At 46.8% G+C, this 18,158-nt stretch overlaps 1 protein-coding gene across 3 annotated transcripts in view; it reads left to right on the plus strand.

Moving 5' to 3' along the window:
• The window catches only part of CDC42SE1 (CDC42 small effector 1), a 40,636-nt gene that overhangs the window by 10,169 nt on the left and 12,309 nt on the right, over positions 1–18,158 (plus strand). For all 3 annotated transcript variants that reach the window (XM_063946997.1, XM_063946995.1, XM_063946996.1), the window contains exon 2: positions 15,413–15,662. In XM_063946997.1, coding sequence (XP_063803067.1) covers positions 15,609–15,662 — 54 coding nt within the window. In that variant the 5' untranslated portion in view covers positions 15,413–15,608. The remainder of the gene's footprint in view (positions 1–15,412; positions 15,663–18,158) is intronic.

The raw sequence follows: 18,158 nt of genomic DNA on the forward strand, positions 1-18,158 counted from the left end.
ACTAATGTATGACCTATAATGTTAACAACTATGCCGCATATAGTAATCAGTAATAAACCACCGGTAGTATTAATGCTCAGTAATATCCCCGTTTATTAGTGTCACCAAGTGCAAATCATTCGCACTATAGGATGCTCAGGATGACCGTCAGACCTAAGATGCCAGGGCTAGTAGAACTGCGAATGAAGTCGCAGTCGCTGGCTGTAATACACCCAGAAAACACCCCCCCTTACCTCTTATAAATGCACGCGCTGTCATTTGCTTTGTGTCATCACTGCGACCGCCAGGTACGGACTGGGGCTGCTTGACAGTCCTGGCAATTGCAGTGTGCGCGCGCCACAGGCGAGTGCACGCACATGACTAGGGCCAAGGCTCAAGGGGGTTTGCCATGGGGCCTGGCTTCACGGCAAGCCCCCGTCTATCTCCGTGTGCCATAACAAGTGGGCGGTGGGACGGGCAGAAAAATAGCCAGAAGGCTATGCTGTGCGGCCGGCCCAACAGGCCATCAGCCCTTCTGACTTTTGCCAGATGAACAGTCGCCGCGCATGTGCAGTGCAACTCTGACGCGTGCGCAGTACAAAAACAATAGCTAAACCCCTTAAACATCGACATTATGCCCACCTCGGAATCGGGCCGAAGTGATTTGCCAGCATAGCAGTAACCACCAGTGATAAGATGCCACCAGTAGTAATGCATCAGCTGTAACAGTTGTGACCAGTGATATGCCCACTTTATTAGTAATACCTAGTAATATGGCGCCACCAGTATTGGTGAACAGTAATAAACCACTAGTCATACCCAATAGACATTGTTAGTAATTGTTTGAGGTGATCCTTTACATGTGTTACTGGCCTATTAAGTGACGCGTATCGTACCTCCCAAATTTACCAACTTGGGCCGCACAGTCCGTTGAGCTGGCATGTTCTTGGATTTCAAGATGGCTGCCTGTGCCCCAGTCAGCAGTGTGTTGCAGTATCTGTAAATGGACCATCTCATTTTCTTTATTTTTTTTATTTTTTTTATAGGCATTAGAGAAGTCCATAGTGACTCGTCTATGCAGCATAAGTACAGGGTACCATGTTCATGGCGGTTCATATTGTATTGAGAGCAGGTTCAGAAAATGGCGTCCCCTGCCTCTGACTAGTATCACAGAAATAAACCAAACATGGCCTCATCCTTACTGGTTGTCAGATTTTATCCAGCTAAGGGATCCATCACAGATAATTGTGATAACAATTATTCATCACCACTATTGAACTTATCACAGAGTCGTGCGATCACTCGCTTAACCGGTAATGGCCGGGTACTGTCAGAGTTAACTAGCACATCCACTCTCCCCTGCATGAGCAGTGTAACCGAAAGCCATATTTTGGCGTAATTTTCACTTCTGAAAAAAAAAAAAAGGCTAAAATATACTGTATTTTAAGTTTTTTTAGTTTTTTTATTCTGTATACCGGTGGTTCTCAAACTCGGTCCTCAGGACCCCACACAGTGCATGTTTTGCAGGTAACCCAGCAGGTGCACAGGTGTGTTAATTACTCACTGACACATTTTAAAAGGTCCACAGGTGGAGCTAATTATGTCACTTATGATTCTGTGAGGAGACCTGCAAAACATGCACTGTGTGGGCCCCCGAGGACCGAGTTTGAGAACCTGTGCTGTATACAGTATGTATTACATTTAAAAAATAAATGATGCTTCATTGTCACTTTACTGACTAGCCCTGTAGAAGGTTTTGCACTAACATTTCTGTAATCCTACATAAGATCTCCCCTGTGTTGTAATGTAAGAATATTTTACAACTGGGCTTTGATATTATTATTATTAATAATAACAGTTTCTTATATAGCGCAGCAAATAACGTTGCGCTTTACAATTGGACATTAGAAAATGGAGATAATAGTGTAAGAGGGTCACCAAGCGAGATGTGGCTGCTGCGCAAGGCTCTTGTAGAGGCCCAGTGGAGCTCCAAAGGCAGTAATTCCAAACCAATAAGACAGAGTACAGTATTAACTTGCTTTTTGTTTTTGTAGCATTCATATAAAGGACATTAAGCAATATTTAAAATCACAGACTACGGGGGGGGGGGGGATTATGTTATTGTTCCTGTATATATGTGAAGGGGCGTTTGAACAGAGCGTATGTTCCAGTGCTGCGTGTTCAGTGGGTTTCTGTTCATACATGCAATGCTGCTGCTTCAGGGTGAGGAGTATGGAGACAGGTTCAGGCAGGAGGGCCTCGCGTTCATCATGACTCACGCTGTATTACATGATCTTACAGAGGCGCTTTTCACGGCCTTCAGGCGTGAGCCGACGTCAATGCTCGGTGGGTTTCTGTGCGTGTGTGTGGAGAGCAGACTCTGATTGAGGGAGATCTTATGTTTACAGATGCCATAGAGAAAACTGTGATATTCCTGTGAAATACCATCCGCTTTCTCTCTGTAAGGCCCAGTTGGGCCTGTAATGGCTGGATCTCCAGTCAAGGCGGCCTAGAGGGTCATAAATGGACACATGGCTCTGCATTGTAGTCAGATGCAACCACTGCCCATCCGACATCCGGGTTGAACGTAGATTCCATAAAAAAAATTGCGTTAAAGAATCCTTAAGTAAATGTTTTTGGAAAATGAATGCACAGTTGGGTTTAGAAGTCTCTATCGTGTATTTTTTTTATTTTCCAGAATGATCGATGCACTAATATGCCGCTAAGTATAAGGTGCTGGGAAAACCCTGCACAACTTTTACCTCACACTCTTTGAGTTGGAAGTGGTGGCAGCTGAGTGGAACGACGTGCGATCACGTTGCTTGTGCGCCGACTTCAGGCAACTGATTCGCAGGGTTTTTATTCGGTGATTGCTGTCGTTCATTTTATGTCAGATGGGAGGCAGGGAAAGTCTCCACAACAAAACGACCCAGGCGGGCCAGGTTGTACAACATGAAGCCCATAAGACGATTGAGTCACGGGCCCGGCATCTTTGTGCTGCAAGCGAGGCAGGAACACTCAGCCTGACATACAGGAAGTGGGCGTATGAAGAAATACACTGTGTCATGCTCCACAAAACAACTGTGGTTTTAGTCAGAAAAAGACTTTTGTTCTGGAAATAAAGGCACATTAGAGCCTTCTCCTTTGCAATAGATACCTTTTATAGCCATTACCTAAAACTCGTGCCACAAAATGTTATTCAATATGTGCCCCCCCCCCCCCCCCCAGATGCTGTGAAACTGCACATCCCAGCATGCACTGCCACTGATTTTCTATTGGGGCTTGCACAGAGGATTTCGCCATGCACTGATCTTGAGGGGGACAGTGACCTGTCCATGCCTGTGAATATGATAGTGAGGTCTCGTGCTTTTATTCTATGAAGAAAAAGGGTCCGGGACTCGCATAAACAAGTTGATAGCAGATTTATTGTAGCTTCCATATTATGGTTAAGTCTTCAGATGCTTATTTTATTTGTTTATTTTGTTTAGTGAGGAGGGGAATGGGGGACGTAGGAAGCCACAGACTGATGGTGCCCACACACAGTGCGATTATCACATGCTATTTGATCTTTTTAGTACAAATAGCATCGTGTCTAGTTTCACATCGCACTGTTTAGTTGCCCTTGCGATGCTCGCTCCCGTGTAGTCCATATCACAAGGCTAAATAGTATATGCCAGCAGGTATTTCTGAACTACATCGCATACGTAACATATTGTAGTGTAGTCAAATTCGGGTGTCGTTCAAAATGCATACCCACTGAAGTACAAATCGCATAGCACACACATAGTGTAGCTCAAATCGCACCTAGCACAGATAGCACCGTGTGTGGGCACCATGAGACTTAAATGCTGGAAGGAGCAGTGACTTGCAGCAGCACAGAGTATATTAGGAGATGAGATGTGTTAGTGAGGACACAGCTGCATGTGACAGGGGTAGTGACATGATGTGAGGAGGGGAATGGGAGCAGCACGTAGCCACAGGCTGAGCGTTATATAGTGGAAGGAGCAGGGTCCCCAGCAGCACAGAGTATATCAGGAGATGAGTGATGTGTCAGTGAGGACAGGGCTGCATGTGACAGGGGCAGTGACATGATGTGAGGAGGGGAATGGGAGCAGCACGTAGCCACAGGCTGAGCGTTATATAGTGGAAGGAGCAGGGTCCCCAGCAGCACAGAGTATATCAGGAGATGAGTGATGTGTGAGGACAGGGCTGCATGTGACAGGGGCAGTGACATGTTGTGAGGTGGGGAATGGAGGCAGCAGGAAGCCACAGATTGATGCTGGGTACACACTGGCCGATATATTGGCCGTTCAATTGACTGGCCCATATATTGAGCACCCTTCAGCGGGTATGTACCCTTGATATGTCATATTGGGGGCACATATAAGACATCGTGTCAACCCTGCATCACAGCCGATAGCCGGTATACCTGCAGATAAATCTGTGCAAAGTGCTGTGTGTACGGGCGGTGAGAGTTGTATAATGGATGGAGCAGGGTCCCCAGCGGCACAGAGTTTAGAAGTGAGGATCCTGTTTCATGCTGTTTATTGTTAATAAAAGGGCTTTATATTGTTAAGTTTTAAAATACATGAAATAACTGTAGAGTTTATACCTAATCAGACATGTCCTCCGTGCTCTCTGTCACTCTGCAGCAGGCTGCCATGTCAGGGGGACGTGCTTCTCTAGCAGAGCAGGCGCAGAGTGACTGACCAGCTGCCCATGCACTTTCTGGGTTTTAGGGCATGGGCGATGATTTTCCTCGGTTTAACCAACGGCAGGCTTAACTGTTTGACCTCAGTCAGATCCCATTAGGCCACGGTCCTAAATAATGGGGTATGTGACTCAGTCATCTGTAATGGAGCGGAGAGTTTGTTTTATTTTTAAAACGGTTATCTTTGTAAATGAGCGGTTAAAAATGCAGATATGTTCCTACAATATAATGATGTTAAGGAATGATGAAATTTTCCCTGTAAGAGAAGGTGTATGACTAACGCTGTGGCCTAGTGTCTCTCAGGGCCCATCTGGTCTGAGGCCACGTGCTATTTATTTTCCCAATGTTTCTGGTGCAAATCTCGTGACACTTGTCACAACTTCAAAGAACCTCTCCTCACACCTCGCCTCCATCAGGCTTTCCGCAGGTTCCCGAGACCTCGGCCCAGCCAGCGTCTATTACGGCTTCTCGCACACATACGTCATTACAGAGATAAAGGAACTTTATGTAGTATGTCAGATTATTTCGTGCAATCTGACCTATTATCACTATTTGTTCCTGTTTCCCGTGACGATCTGTTGGCGTCTCCTACTTTGTTATTTCAAGGTCATTTTCATATTATTATGTTAAGAAACTGAGCTACCTTATTATTCTGAGCGCAATAAGTGCTTTAGTGACGCAATTTCGTAAAAAAATATTGCAGAGACAGTTGGTGGTTTAGGGGGCGGCCTAACACATAGAGAAGCGTTATGCACGCCCGTGTGAGACACGTCATCGCAGCAGGGAACCCACTGTCACATGCCCACACCCTCTTTTTGGACAACTGTCATGTTTCAAGTTGTGTACAGTATATATAGTGTCTCTATAAACACTGAGTTGTGATGTAATCGCTTCAGGTTTTATGAGGTGACCTGTGTATTATAATGATTACTACACCCTGTTTTACAGATTTTAGAAATTACAAGTACTGTGGCCTTCTTTCTTTACATGGTCACAAAACTCCTCATTGACTGCTAATACCCTTATTTCACAACTGGGGGTACATTGTATTATGTATTAAGGATCTTTTATAGAAATGCCTTAATATCCCAACTGTTAAAACAAACATTATAGAGTATTTCTAACTTCTAGGTAACCGTCACATTATATATACACAGTAGTCGGTTGCACCATTTCAGTCGTGCTCAGAGTCTGCAAAGTTGCTTTTTTTTTAATGAAAGTTGGTGCTACTGCGAGGTATACAGGGAGCCCAGAATAATGGGTGGAGACAATTGGGGGAAAAATATGGCAGTGCACAGTAGGTAACTTAAGTAACTGAGTGAAATGAGCTCTGTAGAGTTCAGGGATAGAAAAGACCATTGGGATTACTTTTCTCTCCAACATAGTAAACAATTTTCGCAGGTTTTCTGCCATCTTTGGTAGAATGACACAGCACAGTGTACATTGTGGTGTCAAACGGCCATTCTGCAACTCTGTGTGTCTACTCCTGGAAAATGTTTTGATCCCCAGCTGTCGGTAGCTGTGGTGGTATTGATACATAACTGCCAAAGAGCTATTTTCCTGTCACATGGGAAGACTTTGGGCTACAGTTGCATTTACATTTCCGAATGTACGCATGGTTACCTGTGTATGTTGAGTCTTTAGCTGTGTCCAGTATGATATTGCTGCGACACAGGTAATCAGAAGTTTACGGCCAGATAGATCTGCTCATCCTCTTCACTTAACTTTGCACCAGACCTCCAGTAGACGCAAGCTGGACGTGTTGTTGCCTGGTTATGTTGCACTTTTGTGAATGCGTCCTTACTGTAGGTCTTTAGCTGTAATAGTGCAGCGGGGTTCTTGTGATTTGGGAAGTAGTATTTCACGATGAATGTGACGTGTCTCAGTGGATCATTTTATTACCATAATGACTGTTCTTAATTCAGGAAAGAGGTGGCCATCATCCCAGGCTTAGACAACCTGCATTATTTGATGTCATCCTATGCAGACTAGCTACACAAAGCGCAGTGCGTCTCTTTATGAAACCGGTACATAAGCATGGCTTACTTAGCGCTATTTTGCGGGACTGTGGGAAAGATGGGATCCGGTCTTTAGGTCGACATGAGTTTTTCACTTTTTTAATTTAAAAAAAAAAACTTTTTAATTCTTTACGATCCACGTGGACTACGATTGGAAATAGTAACCTGTGCCGAGCGCAACGAGGCACCTTGCCTGGAGCATGGCGAGCGAATTGAGCCATGTGAGGGGACACGGTGAACTAATTGGGGTGCCCCGTCACTGTACGCAGAAAACGACACCAAAAAAGTCAAATGCTCATGTCGACCTAATGACCGTGTCGACCAATAGTGGTCTACCTAATGACTGTTGACCTAGTTACTGTCGACCCTATGATCTACACCCGGGGAAGTTATATCAAAGCTTCTACAGCAGAGGCAGCCAAAACGTCTATTGCGGTCTACCGGTACATCGCGGAGCTCTCGCCGGTAGATCGCGATCCAAGTGCGACTTGCTATCTCTGCCGCCTGAGTCCGGAGCGTTCCCAATGATGCATTGCGCGGGTGACGTCATGACGTCAGCCGCGCAATGCACAATTGGGAACGCGATGTGAGGAGCCTGTGCGCCTGCTGGATCTGGTTTGATCCAGTCAGCGCCGGCGGCAGCATGACAGCAGCAGCGGCGGGAGCAGGCACGGGAGCAGGATCCAGCCAGCTGGGAGACAGCCAGCCAGTCATTACAGCTTGTGCAGCAAGGCTACGCCCCTTTTTTGTTATACCACACCCCCTTTTTTGTTATGCAACTCCTCAGAATCTGGGATCTCCCCCCCTGTATAAAAGCCAGTTCTTCAAAAAGCGTCTGTCCCTCGGCACGTGCTGTGCTGATGTGGGGACACACGGACATCACAAGCCGCAGTAGGCCCCAGTTGCAGGCCATCGCTTATAACCGCAGCACAGTCTGCCGGAGCCTGATAAGGAGCCGTCACCGGCGGCCAGGAAAGGGTTACACGTATATTTAGCACATTCTCCATTGTCACTTTTTTTTTTTTTCCTTCAGTTTTCCAGACAAATCTTGTTTATAAAGGGATGTCCTCTCTCGCTAGGTCTGATGAATGCACTTCTTAGGCTTTTATTTCATTAAATGTTTAGTTTACAGCTTTTCTGCGTCGTCACGCAATCGTAGATAGTCCCTGTTTTGTCATTTCCATTCCAGTCCCTCTGTGAGAGAAAAAATGAAAAAGTTTTTGAAAATCGCTAATTTTTTTTTTTTTAAGTTTCTTAGGCTTTTGGTAAATCGTTTCCTTTTCCAATTATAGAATGGTTTTCAGTTTCAGGGATGTAGAGGTAGCCAAGTCTGAGAATTTACCCGGTTCCTGAAAACACCATGTTTCTGAAGAGCGGAAATATTGACTGTATGCAAAGAGAACTGTTTTCAATGGCCCCACTTTGCCCTTCTGCAAGGACTCTGTTAGACCTTGGGGCACTAGGTGATAAGAATTGCAAAATCCTTGAAATGGGGACCGTCCCTGGGACCTACATCATTGGCGACTGTATTGAAGTACTGTTCCTGTTGGTTCTTCTGCCTGGAGGACATATAACTCACTGTAGAGAGGAGATGCGTCTGTACCCAGTTCCGCCATGGTTTGCTGAGGGTTTGCATCTGGGACTGATAGAGCAGTAGTCTCCCGGACAGAAAGCTGGGACGGATTGCTCAGCAATTATCTTACTGTGCGTTTACCCTATATTACATGAGTCCAGCAGTTACTGATATATCTTTTGTACTGTACGTGAGTCTGTTAATCAGCGACTGCATTAGGGTTATGTGTTGCTTTGGAACCATTTTTCCATCAGGTCACCTGGTTCATTATCTGTAACCTGATGGGACACAGACGTAAGCTGTGCAGACCTGTTTCCATGTGCAATGGGGTTTCATGCTCTGGCTCATTAACAGATCTCAAAGGATCATTAACGGAACACAAATGAACTATGAGCCATTTCCAAGTGTCCCGCTGCTGACCATACCAGACTCTGAGCTGTTCCCACAGCTATCCCAGTACTGACCATTCCAGACTATGACCCTTTCCCGCAGCTATCCCAGTACTGACCATTCCAGACTATGAGCTGTTCCCGCAGATATCCCTGTACTGCTCATTCCAGACTATGACCGTTCCCTCAGATATCCCAGTACTGACCATTCCAGACTATGACCCTTTCCCGCAGCTATCCCAGTACTGACCATTCCAGACTATGAACCTTTCCCGCAGCTATCCCAGTACTGACCATTCCAGACTATGAACCTTTCCCGCAGCTATCCCAGTACTGACCATTCCAGACTATGACCCTTTCCTGCAGCTATCCCTGTACTGCCCATTCCAGACTATGACCGTTCCCTCAGATATGCCAGTACTGACCATTCCAGACTATCACCAATCCCTCAGATATCCCAGTACTGACCATTCCAGACTATGACCCTTTCCCGCAGCTATCCCAGTACTGACCATTCCAGACTATGACCGTTCCCTCAGATATCCCAGTACTGACCATTCCAGACTATGAACCTTTCCTGCAGCTATCCCAGTACTGACCATTCCAGACCATGAGCTGTTCCCGCAGATATCCCAGTACTGTCCATTCCAGACTATGACCGTTCCCTCAGATATCCCAGTACTGACCATTCCAGACTATGACCCTTTCCCGCAGCTATCCCAGTACTGTCCATTCCAGACTATGACCGTTCCCTCAGATATCCCAGTACTGACCATTCCAGACTATCACCATTCCCTCAGATATCCCAGTACTGACCATTCTAGACTATGAACCTTTCCCGCAGCTATCCCAGTACTCACCATTCCAGACCATGAGCTGTTCCCGCAGATATCCCAGTACTGTCCATTCCAGACTATGACCGTTCCCTCAGATATGCCAGTACTGACCGTTCCATACTATGACCATTCCCTCAGATATCCCAGTACTAACTATTCCGGACTATGGGAGTAATTTCAAGTTGATCGCAGCAGGAAATTTTTTAGCAGTCGGGCAAAACCATGTGCACTGCAGGGGGGGGGGGGGGGGCAGATATAACATGGGCAGAGAGAGATAGATTTGGGTGTGGTGAGTTCAATCTGTAATCTAAATTGCAGTATAAAAATAAAGCAGCCAGTATTTACCCTGCACAGAAACAATATAACCCACCCAAATCTAACTCTCTCTGCAAATGTTATATCTACCCCCCCTGCAGTGCACATGGTTTTGCCCAACTGCTAAAAAATTTCCTGCTGCGATCAACTTGTAATTACCCCCTATGAGCTGTTCCCGCAGCTATTCAAGTGCTGACCATTCCGGACTATGAGCCGTTCCCGCAGCTATCCCAGTACTGACCATTCCAGACTATGACCGTTCCCTCAGATATCCCAGAGTACTGACCATTCCGGATTATGAGCCGTTCCTGTAGCTATCCCAGTACTGACCATTCCAGACTGACCGTTTCTGCAGCTATCCCAGTACTGACCATTCCAGACTGTGACCGTTCCTGCAGATATCCCAGTACTGACCATTCCAGACTGTGACCGTTCCCTCAGCTATCCCAGTACTGACCATACCACACTATGAGCTATTTCCAGGTGTCCCACTGCTGACCATACCAGACTATGAACCTTTCCCGCAGCTATCCCAGTAATGACCATTCTAGACTGTGAGCCGTTCCAACAGATATCCCAGTAATGACCATTCCAGACTATGAGCCGTTCCCGCAATTATCCCAGTACTGTCCATTCAAGACTATGAGCTGTTCCCGCAGCTATCCCAGTACTGATCATTCTAGACTATGAGCAGTCACCCCAGATATCCCAGTACCTACCATTCCAGACTAAGAACCGTTCCTACAGATATCCCAGTACTGACCATTCCAGACTAAGAACCGTTCCTACAGATACCCCAGTACTGACCACTCCAGACTATGAGCTGTTCCCGCAGCTATCCCAGTACTGACAATTCCAGACTATGGGGTCAATTCTATTCTCCGACAGTTGAATAGCGCCGGGAATCAGCTCCCGACGCTATTCAATTCAGCTTTAGTTAAGTCGGCGATGGCCCGTTCTCGCCGACTAAACAGGTTGAATTGTCGGGAGAACGGGCATTCTCCGACTTAACTCCCTGGAGCGAGGCTGATTCCCGACAGAATCAGCCTCGCGCCGGCCGCACGGCAGCACTTTTGTCGGGTTTCTTCTCTCATCCCCCGGGGATGAGAGAAGAATTCCCGACAATTGAGGGTCACTCGTCGCTGTATTGAATAGCGCCGGGAGCAAACTCCCGGCGCTATTCAACTGTCAGTGAATTGAATCGACCCCATTGAGCCTTTCCCTTATCTACACAGCGGTCCAGACTACTCCCCTATACCGAGCACTCCAGATTTTACAGAATATAAAGTGTCTGGAATTCCCCTATGTACCAATACGTTAGTAGCTGTGCAGCCATTCCACTGAGTAATTGTTCTTCTGCTGCTCAAGGTCACTGTCCGTGGTTCCTAGGCCGGTTTCTTCCTGTTACAAATGTAAGTTCCCATTATGGTATATATCAGGCCTGGCCAACCTGTGGCTCTCCAGCTGTTGTGAAACTACAAGTCCCAGCATGCTTTGCCACAGTCTTTGCTATTAGGGAATGCTAAATCTGTGGCAAGGCATGCTGGGATATGTAGTTTCACAACAGCTGGAGAGCCACAGGTTGGCCAGGCCTGGTATATATTAATAGCAACCTCTGGGCCAAAATGGAGTATAAAAGCTACGTGCACAAGTCCTGTTAGATAAGTCCTCACCACACATCGAATTCAGATCATTCTATTTATTAGCTTTGGTCCCATTTATCACAAGTACAGGCCTTGCGCCAGTGCCTTATCTATGATTGTCCCTTAGGTGTGTTCCATCTCCGTGTCTCTGTAGTACTGTATATACCCCTACTGCTCTCCGGGCTTCACTGACAATGGCCCGCTCCCATGATAGGTCTCCCACCATGTGGAGAGTCCTGGGATGCTTTTCTCTCTCTGACAAGTGGCGAATGGCTGACTGCTCCGATCAGTGCGAAATCGCTATGTATAATAAATATACATCTGTGGTATTACGGTGGGGGGTGTTATTGATGGTTCTCCTTGTAAGAGGAACTCCTTTTAATTTGGATCATCTATCATCTGACTGCAGAGGGAGATGAGGGTTCTGGAGGCCTCCCACTTATTTCCTGATGCTCTCCATGTGACTTTGAAGAGGTCCCTTTGCTGTGAAACGAGGCTATTGTCGCCTGAGCAGCGCAGAACAGTCCGGGGAACCGTGGCTGCTGTTCAACAAACATGAATGCACAAAAGACACAATTGTGTACACCAGTATGTTCCCGCTTGGGCCCGGCTTCTAAGGAAACGGGCAGGATGCCTTCCAAATGGAAAATCAGGTCATGTTTTTGATCAAAACAACATTTGCTCATCGCACAAAATGAGGCGTCTTCTGGAACTGTGTTACTTATTGAGAGGTCGCAGCTTCAGCTAAACAAATACACAGGGGCGCCTCACCGTACATCGCAGAAGATGCAGAAAGTGGATGCATGCTCCCACAAACGCTGACTGTTGGCAGTACTGAGGCATGTGTCCGTCCGTCCCCCCAACACACACAGGGATCTATTTACTTACTGGATGGAGATAAACCCATCCTGTGATATGGAATTTAGGAGCTAATTTATCTCCGTCCACTTTATCTCCTTCCAAGGCTTCATAAATAGTCCCCACAGTCCCGGCAGCGTACTAACCGCAGCCAGTGCCGCACTGCACTCTGTTGCTGCTTAGCATTTTCGCTCTCCCACATTGATGATGCAGGACACAGTGCGGCACTGAGGGGGCCACAGGATTGCCCCGCCCTATAGTTGTTACCGAACCAGTCCCCGTTCCTACCGCATAACCCCCATTCTCTACTCCCATCACTAGCTGCCTGTAAGATGGAGATTCTATTCTAAGATTGGTTACTGACATCCAAAGCACTGCTATACATAAGCAGGGTCTGAGGTACCTGAAGCAGCGTCTGATTCCGTACACCCCACCCGCTTACTCCCATCTGTACATGAAGGGCTGTTAGCAGTAACTAGATTCTCCCTTACTTTATTTGGGGGTCGAGCTTTTAGCCTTGTGTACCCGACTCTCTGGAACTTACTTCCTCCCACAGTCTAAAACCTGAGAGACTCGAGACTCGCCTGTCGCTCACGCCTTTCATTAATACCCCTTTAGCTTCTAAATAAGAAAATACAGCCCAAACGCTTAGTTCTCTTTCCTGTAGTCTGTTAGTAATAACGTTTATTTTGCGTGGTGTTTCTTTTATCTCTGTACACGTTTCCCAGATCTGTTGCAGGACTGAAGGTGTTAAACATTGTGTTTGCATTTACTGTTCTACTATTGTTCTCTGTTATCAGCCATTCCAGAGACTCAATGGAGGCGGTTTGTAGAGCCCTTCCATGGCGTTACTGACAGGAAGTCTGCTGTGTGTAAGAAAATACCCCCTCCTCCTCCTGCCCCAGTCATAACTTCCGTCCTGATTGCCTCCTTAAACATTTGCCTATACATTTGGGAATGCGTGTCGGCAGTTCGGCCAGGCGGCGAGACGTACATGCATCAGACATTGGGGCTGCCTTCTAATTCGCTTGGTAGAAAATAAGACGTTGATAGACATGAATGGTTGTACAAGGAAGTAGGCCTCTCTGTGTGACATTACATAATATCCAGGACACGGCCTGATGTGACTGTGTAAGCATGTAGCTGGCTGCCAGGCCTCGTTGGTTATCAATAGTCAAATGTCAGATTAATAGGTAGCTGTACCAAGCCAAAGTCACAGGGACAGCAGTGTTACACAGGGCCGTAACTAGGGGTGTGCGAGGGGACCTGCCACCCAGGCTGATAACGACCACATCGCTCAGCGCACTGGTCTTGCCCCCCCCCACCAGTCACACGGACGAGGGGCAGGTGCATTGCATATTACCCAGCATTACAGCTGTACAGGCAGGAAGCTGTCTATCACACTACACCTGGGCAGGTAACCTGTTTTATACACATCACTCCAATCCAGAGCAGGGCAAGCTGTGGTTCTCTAGCTGCTGCGCAACTGCAAGTCCCAGCATGTCACTAGAGGTCACCTATGCCTGCTCTGGCAGGATCCAAAGCTGGTTTTCCATTATGTTACAAATGGTATTTTTGTCGACAATAATCACTTGTACTGTATGTGATCAGCCTTAAAGGGGACACGACCGGGAAAATGTTATGTTTGATGTCCGGTTAAAGAAATGAAGCGTGACTTGGGGGTATATTAATATAAATTGCAAAATACAAGCTTAAAATGGACTGGCAGGAACATTCCAATGGAATTTCTTTAATAATGTCTCCAGTGAGGCACAGTGCACTTGTCCAATGCAGGTCTGATTGACTGTGATATTGATGTTGCTCTAAGTTACAGCCACTTTTATTCTCTTTGTAAATGTCACAGTGATAAGCTGCAGCTATTTCCTCTGGAGGAAATATACAATTCTGGCACACTCTTTGTGTATACGGCTTCTTACTGAATGCCTAATTGCAAAAATAATTATTAAGCGAGGTACTACATGTGCAGTTATCTTCAATAGTGCAAGGCTGCAATTTGATCGCCTCAGCTAAATACCAGATGATTATTCTCTTGAATAGAATTTAACGATGCACTAGCACTCGGTAAAAGAGGGTAGCACAGGCCCTTCCCTCACAGGAGCCCCGAGAAATATGGGTGCCGCCTCTACGTTACCACATTTTAGAAGGTGGTAGTGCATATTTCATGTATAAAGCAGTGACAACCCCTTATTTCTGTGTTTTCACCTAAAAAAGGGGTTTATTCCCGCTTCTCTGTGTATTAAAAAGCACACCACACGGAAATCAAAGATTTGTCAAGCGACGTCTTTATTTTCTCCAAATAACATTGCCGCCATAGTTAGCGAACTGGTAAATTACCAAGCGACGAAATTTGAAGCTTTTCATCGCTTGTCAGTGTCATCCGAGGATCAGCGTTATGAGCACTTTGGTGCATAACGTCTAACGAGCACTGACTCCCCCCCCCCCCCCCCCCCCCAGCATCATTACACGACCGCATCACCTTCCCTGTACATTGATGTGTTTGTGCCTTCTGTGCGACAGACCAACACGTGCGCCCAGGTTTTGTCTGCGAGCACAATGGGGAACCTGCAATCTTTCTATTTCCATTTTGTTGCAAAAACAACAGCAGGGCTGGGTGAACCCAAAGCCTTCTGCGGCCCTGTTGTTTCCTGTACTTGAGTGAGCTGCGTTGCAGACCTGCACCCTTTCTTCTCACACAACCATTCTCTAATTTCCTGAGGTAAAATTTCATGGGGGGACTTCGGCCTAACCAGAGACAATAGGGTGAGAGCCGGACCCTGGAATCTGACCAGCCCAAATGTGGAAGTCTTCTGTACGTTGCAAGTTTTTAACTAAAAACATTAAAAAAAAAAGAAACTCTTATGATAAATCTGTATCGTCTTCCGAGTCCTGAGGTCACCACATTTTATCAGACGCTCCCTAATGAGCTGAAATATTTGTTTTTAATGTACACTTTATGGAATTTGCTATGCGGAGCGTGTTGCAGCATGATGGTCACCTACATGTAGCCTGTGTTACACAAAGCGACTTGCAGAGATCTGTTTAACCCTTTTTTCCGTTCTTAAATCACAGGAACATAAAGGCAACAAGGAACGGTAATATCTCGGACATTCTTCTTTCAAGAGCTGCTGCTTGTAAATGGCCGTCTAATGGAGTGACCAAGGGTTAGACGCTGACATCTTCCTCTGCGGACTGTACAACCAGACTACAGGGAACCGTGCGCCGCCGGCCAGGCAGGATTGTGACCAAACTGGAAGTCTCTGGAAATATGAGTGACTTCTGGCACAAACTGGGATGCTGTGTTGTAGAAAAGCCACAGCCGGTGAGTAATATCGCTCTGGAAAATGCATTAAATGTTGGCTCAAAGCGAAGGCTTCCACAGATCAATCAATTGAGTGGTCATTTAGAAAGCCTGTCTATGTTCCAAGCCCGTAACCCTATCTAATGGTGGATGATAAAATAATCTGATTGTTTTCTGAGGAGTATTCAGTCCATTTTAACAGTGGGGACTATAAGGGAGGAGGGGGCTGTAATGGAGGAGGGTGACGGCTGGAGACGGTCCTTTCCAACTGCACTAACATATAATAATCTAGGCCTGGTCTATTGGTCTGCAAGACACTTTGAGTAATAAGAGACATATAATTTTCCGCAAGCACTTAAAAAATTTTGCTCCATTATGTTTACCACCAAATCTCTTATCTCCTTCCCTGACCTCTCCCATTCTGGGTCTAATTCATGTTTGTACGGAATGCCGATGTTCCCGCAACTGAGTGATTATCTGTAGATCTCTTGTGCCTTAAGGTCGCACTGCGCACATGTTAAGGTACCACTGCGATGCCGCTGGCAGTGAGCATTTTAACGCACGGGGATTGACAGGAAGTGACTGTTTGGGGGGAGATAATGGGGGGGGGGGGGGGGGGGGTCGGCAAAAATGCAGGCATGCCATGCCCATTTTCAGGGTGTGTGTCCGCTCTCAGCTGCGATCATGTACACCAGGCATGTCAAACTCATGGTCATCCAGCTGTTGGGAAACTACAAGTCCAAGAATGCTTTACCAGCTAATCAGTGGAAGGTATTCTGGCAAAGCATGCTGGGACTTGTAGTTTCACAACAGCTGAAGGGCCACGAGTTTGACATGCCTGATGTACACAGAAGAAGATGGCGCCCGCATCCAGTCAGCTTGACCATAGACTCACTCGGTGAGTCGATGTTTCTCCTTACACGATAATAGCACCTATACTGACTGCTATTGATAAGTTTTCCTAATGATGGCGCAGTTGAGGTTGTCCATACCCTAGGGGCACTAACTGGCAGATTGCAGGACTTTTACTGACCCGTCCTCCTGAGGAGCGTCCCTAGCACCTGTGTACCCTCAGCAGCCACAGCCTACATCCGCACGCTCACAGGAAGCTAATGTGGTCATTGTCTTTGCAACGAGTGGGTTTGAAGTTTACAGCCAGAGAGGAAAGGGTGGAGTAATACTACAACACAAGCAGCTCTTCTAATCAGACCGTTGAGATAATTACCTCAGCTATCCTCGGAAACTCATTCCCATCCACAGTATAATAAATCTGTTGGTTTTTGCTGCATATTTTCCCATAAATGCGGTACATTTATCCTTGCGCCAAAGTCTGAAGAAGTTTCACAACAATGCCGGCTATCCAGAAGCCGCTAGCAGTGGCTTAAGTGCTTTATTATCCAGATTAAATGGAAAAGTACGGGTTTAAGCACAAACAGCTGGTTGTCTCGTGGTCATACCAGGTTAAAGGCCCCAGCTGCGAAGCTGCTTAATGTCTGCCGGGTTTGAATGCGAGAGACTTGGTAGCGCACAGTTCCAGCCGCAAGCACCAGATGTTATAACCTGATACCGTCAGAAGAGACAAGGTGACCCCACCTCCCCCCTGGATTATTATCCAGCTAAGGACATCAGCCTGGGGGGTGATTGCAGGAGAGGACTGTAGGCGACGCAGCGGAATCTGTGATTGATGGCGGATTAGGGAAAGCGCTCAGCACCGGAGGTGGAATGGGAAAGGCACTTCATATAATTCATGTTCAGAAAAATGTTTGTACCCGATTAAATAAACCCCCCCAGGTCAGTAAGTGTTTATCGCCCCCCTAGTTGGAGCCCACTGTTCTCTGGTAGCGAGTGCCCAGCTGTAATTTGTGTGGTTAACCATGGGGCGAAATAAATGTGCAGAGCCTGCCAAGTGGGAAACAGATTAATCATTCACCTGGTGCTTACCTCAGGCCCAGCAATTCATTTTACAGGAATGTCTTGTATCTTGTGCATTCCCATCAGCACTCAGGGTGTTTTATCCCCTGCTGTGACCACAATTAACCTCTCATGCCCGGCTTTCACAGTGCCAGCAAGTATAACATTCCCTGCCCAGTGCCAACAAGCTTAACCTCCTATGCCCGCTGCTCCCAGTACTAGTACATCTAACCTCCTCTGCCCGCTGCTCCCAGTACTAGTACATCTAACCTCCTCTGCCCGCTGCTCCCAGTACTAGTACATCTACCTCCCCTGCCCGCTGCTCCCAGTACTAGTACATCTAACCTCCCAGTACTAGTACATCTAACCTCCCCTGCCCGCTGCTCCCAGTACTAGTACATCTAACCTCCCCTGCCCGCTGCTCCCAGTACTAGTACATCAAACCTCCCCTGCCCGCTGCTCCCAGTACTAGTACATCTAACCTCCCCTGCCCGCTGCTCCCAGTACTAGTACATGTAACCTCCCCTGCCCGCTGCTCCCAGTACTAGTACATCTAACCTCCGCTGCCCGCTGCTCCCAGTACTAGTACATCTAACCTCCGCTGCC

This window comes from Pseudophryne corroboree, chromosome 12 (genome assembly GCF_028390025.1).
Source record: "Pseudophryne corroboree isolate aPseCor3 chromosome 12, aPseCor3.hap2, whole genome shotgun sequence".
NCBI lineage: Eukaryota > Metazoa > Chordata > Amphibia > Anura > Myobatrachidae > Pseudophryne > Pseudophryne corroboree.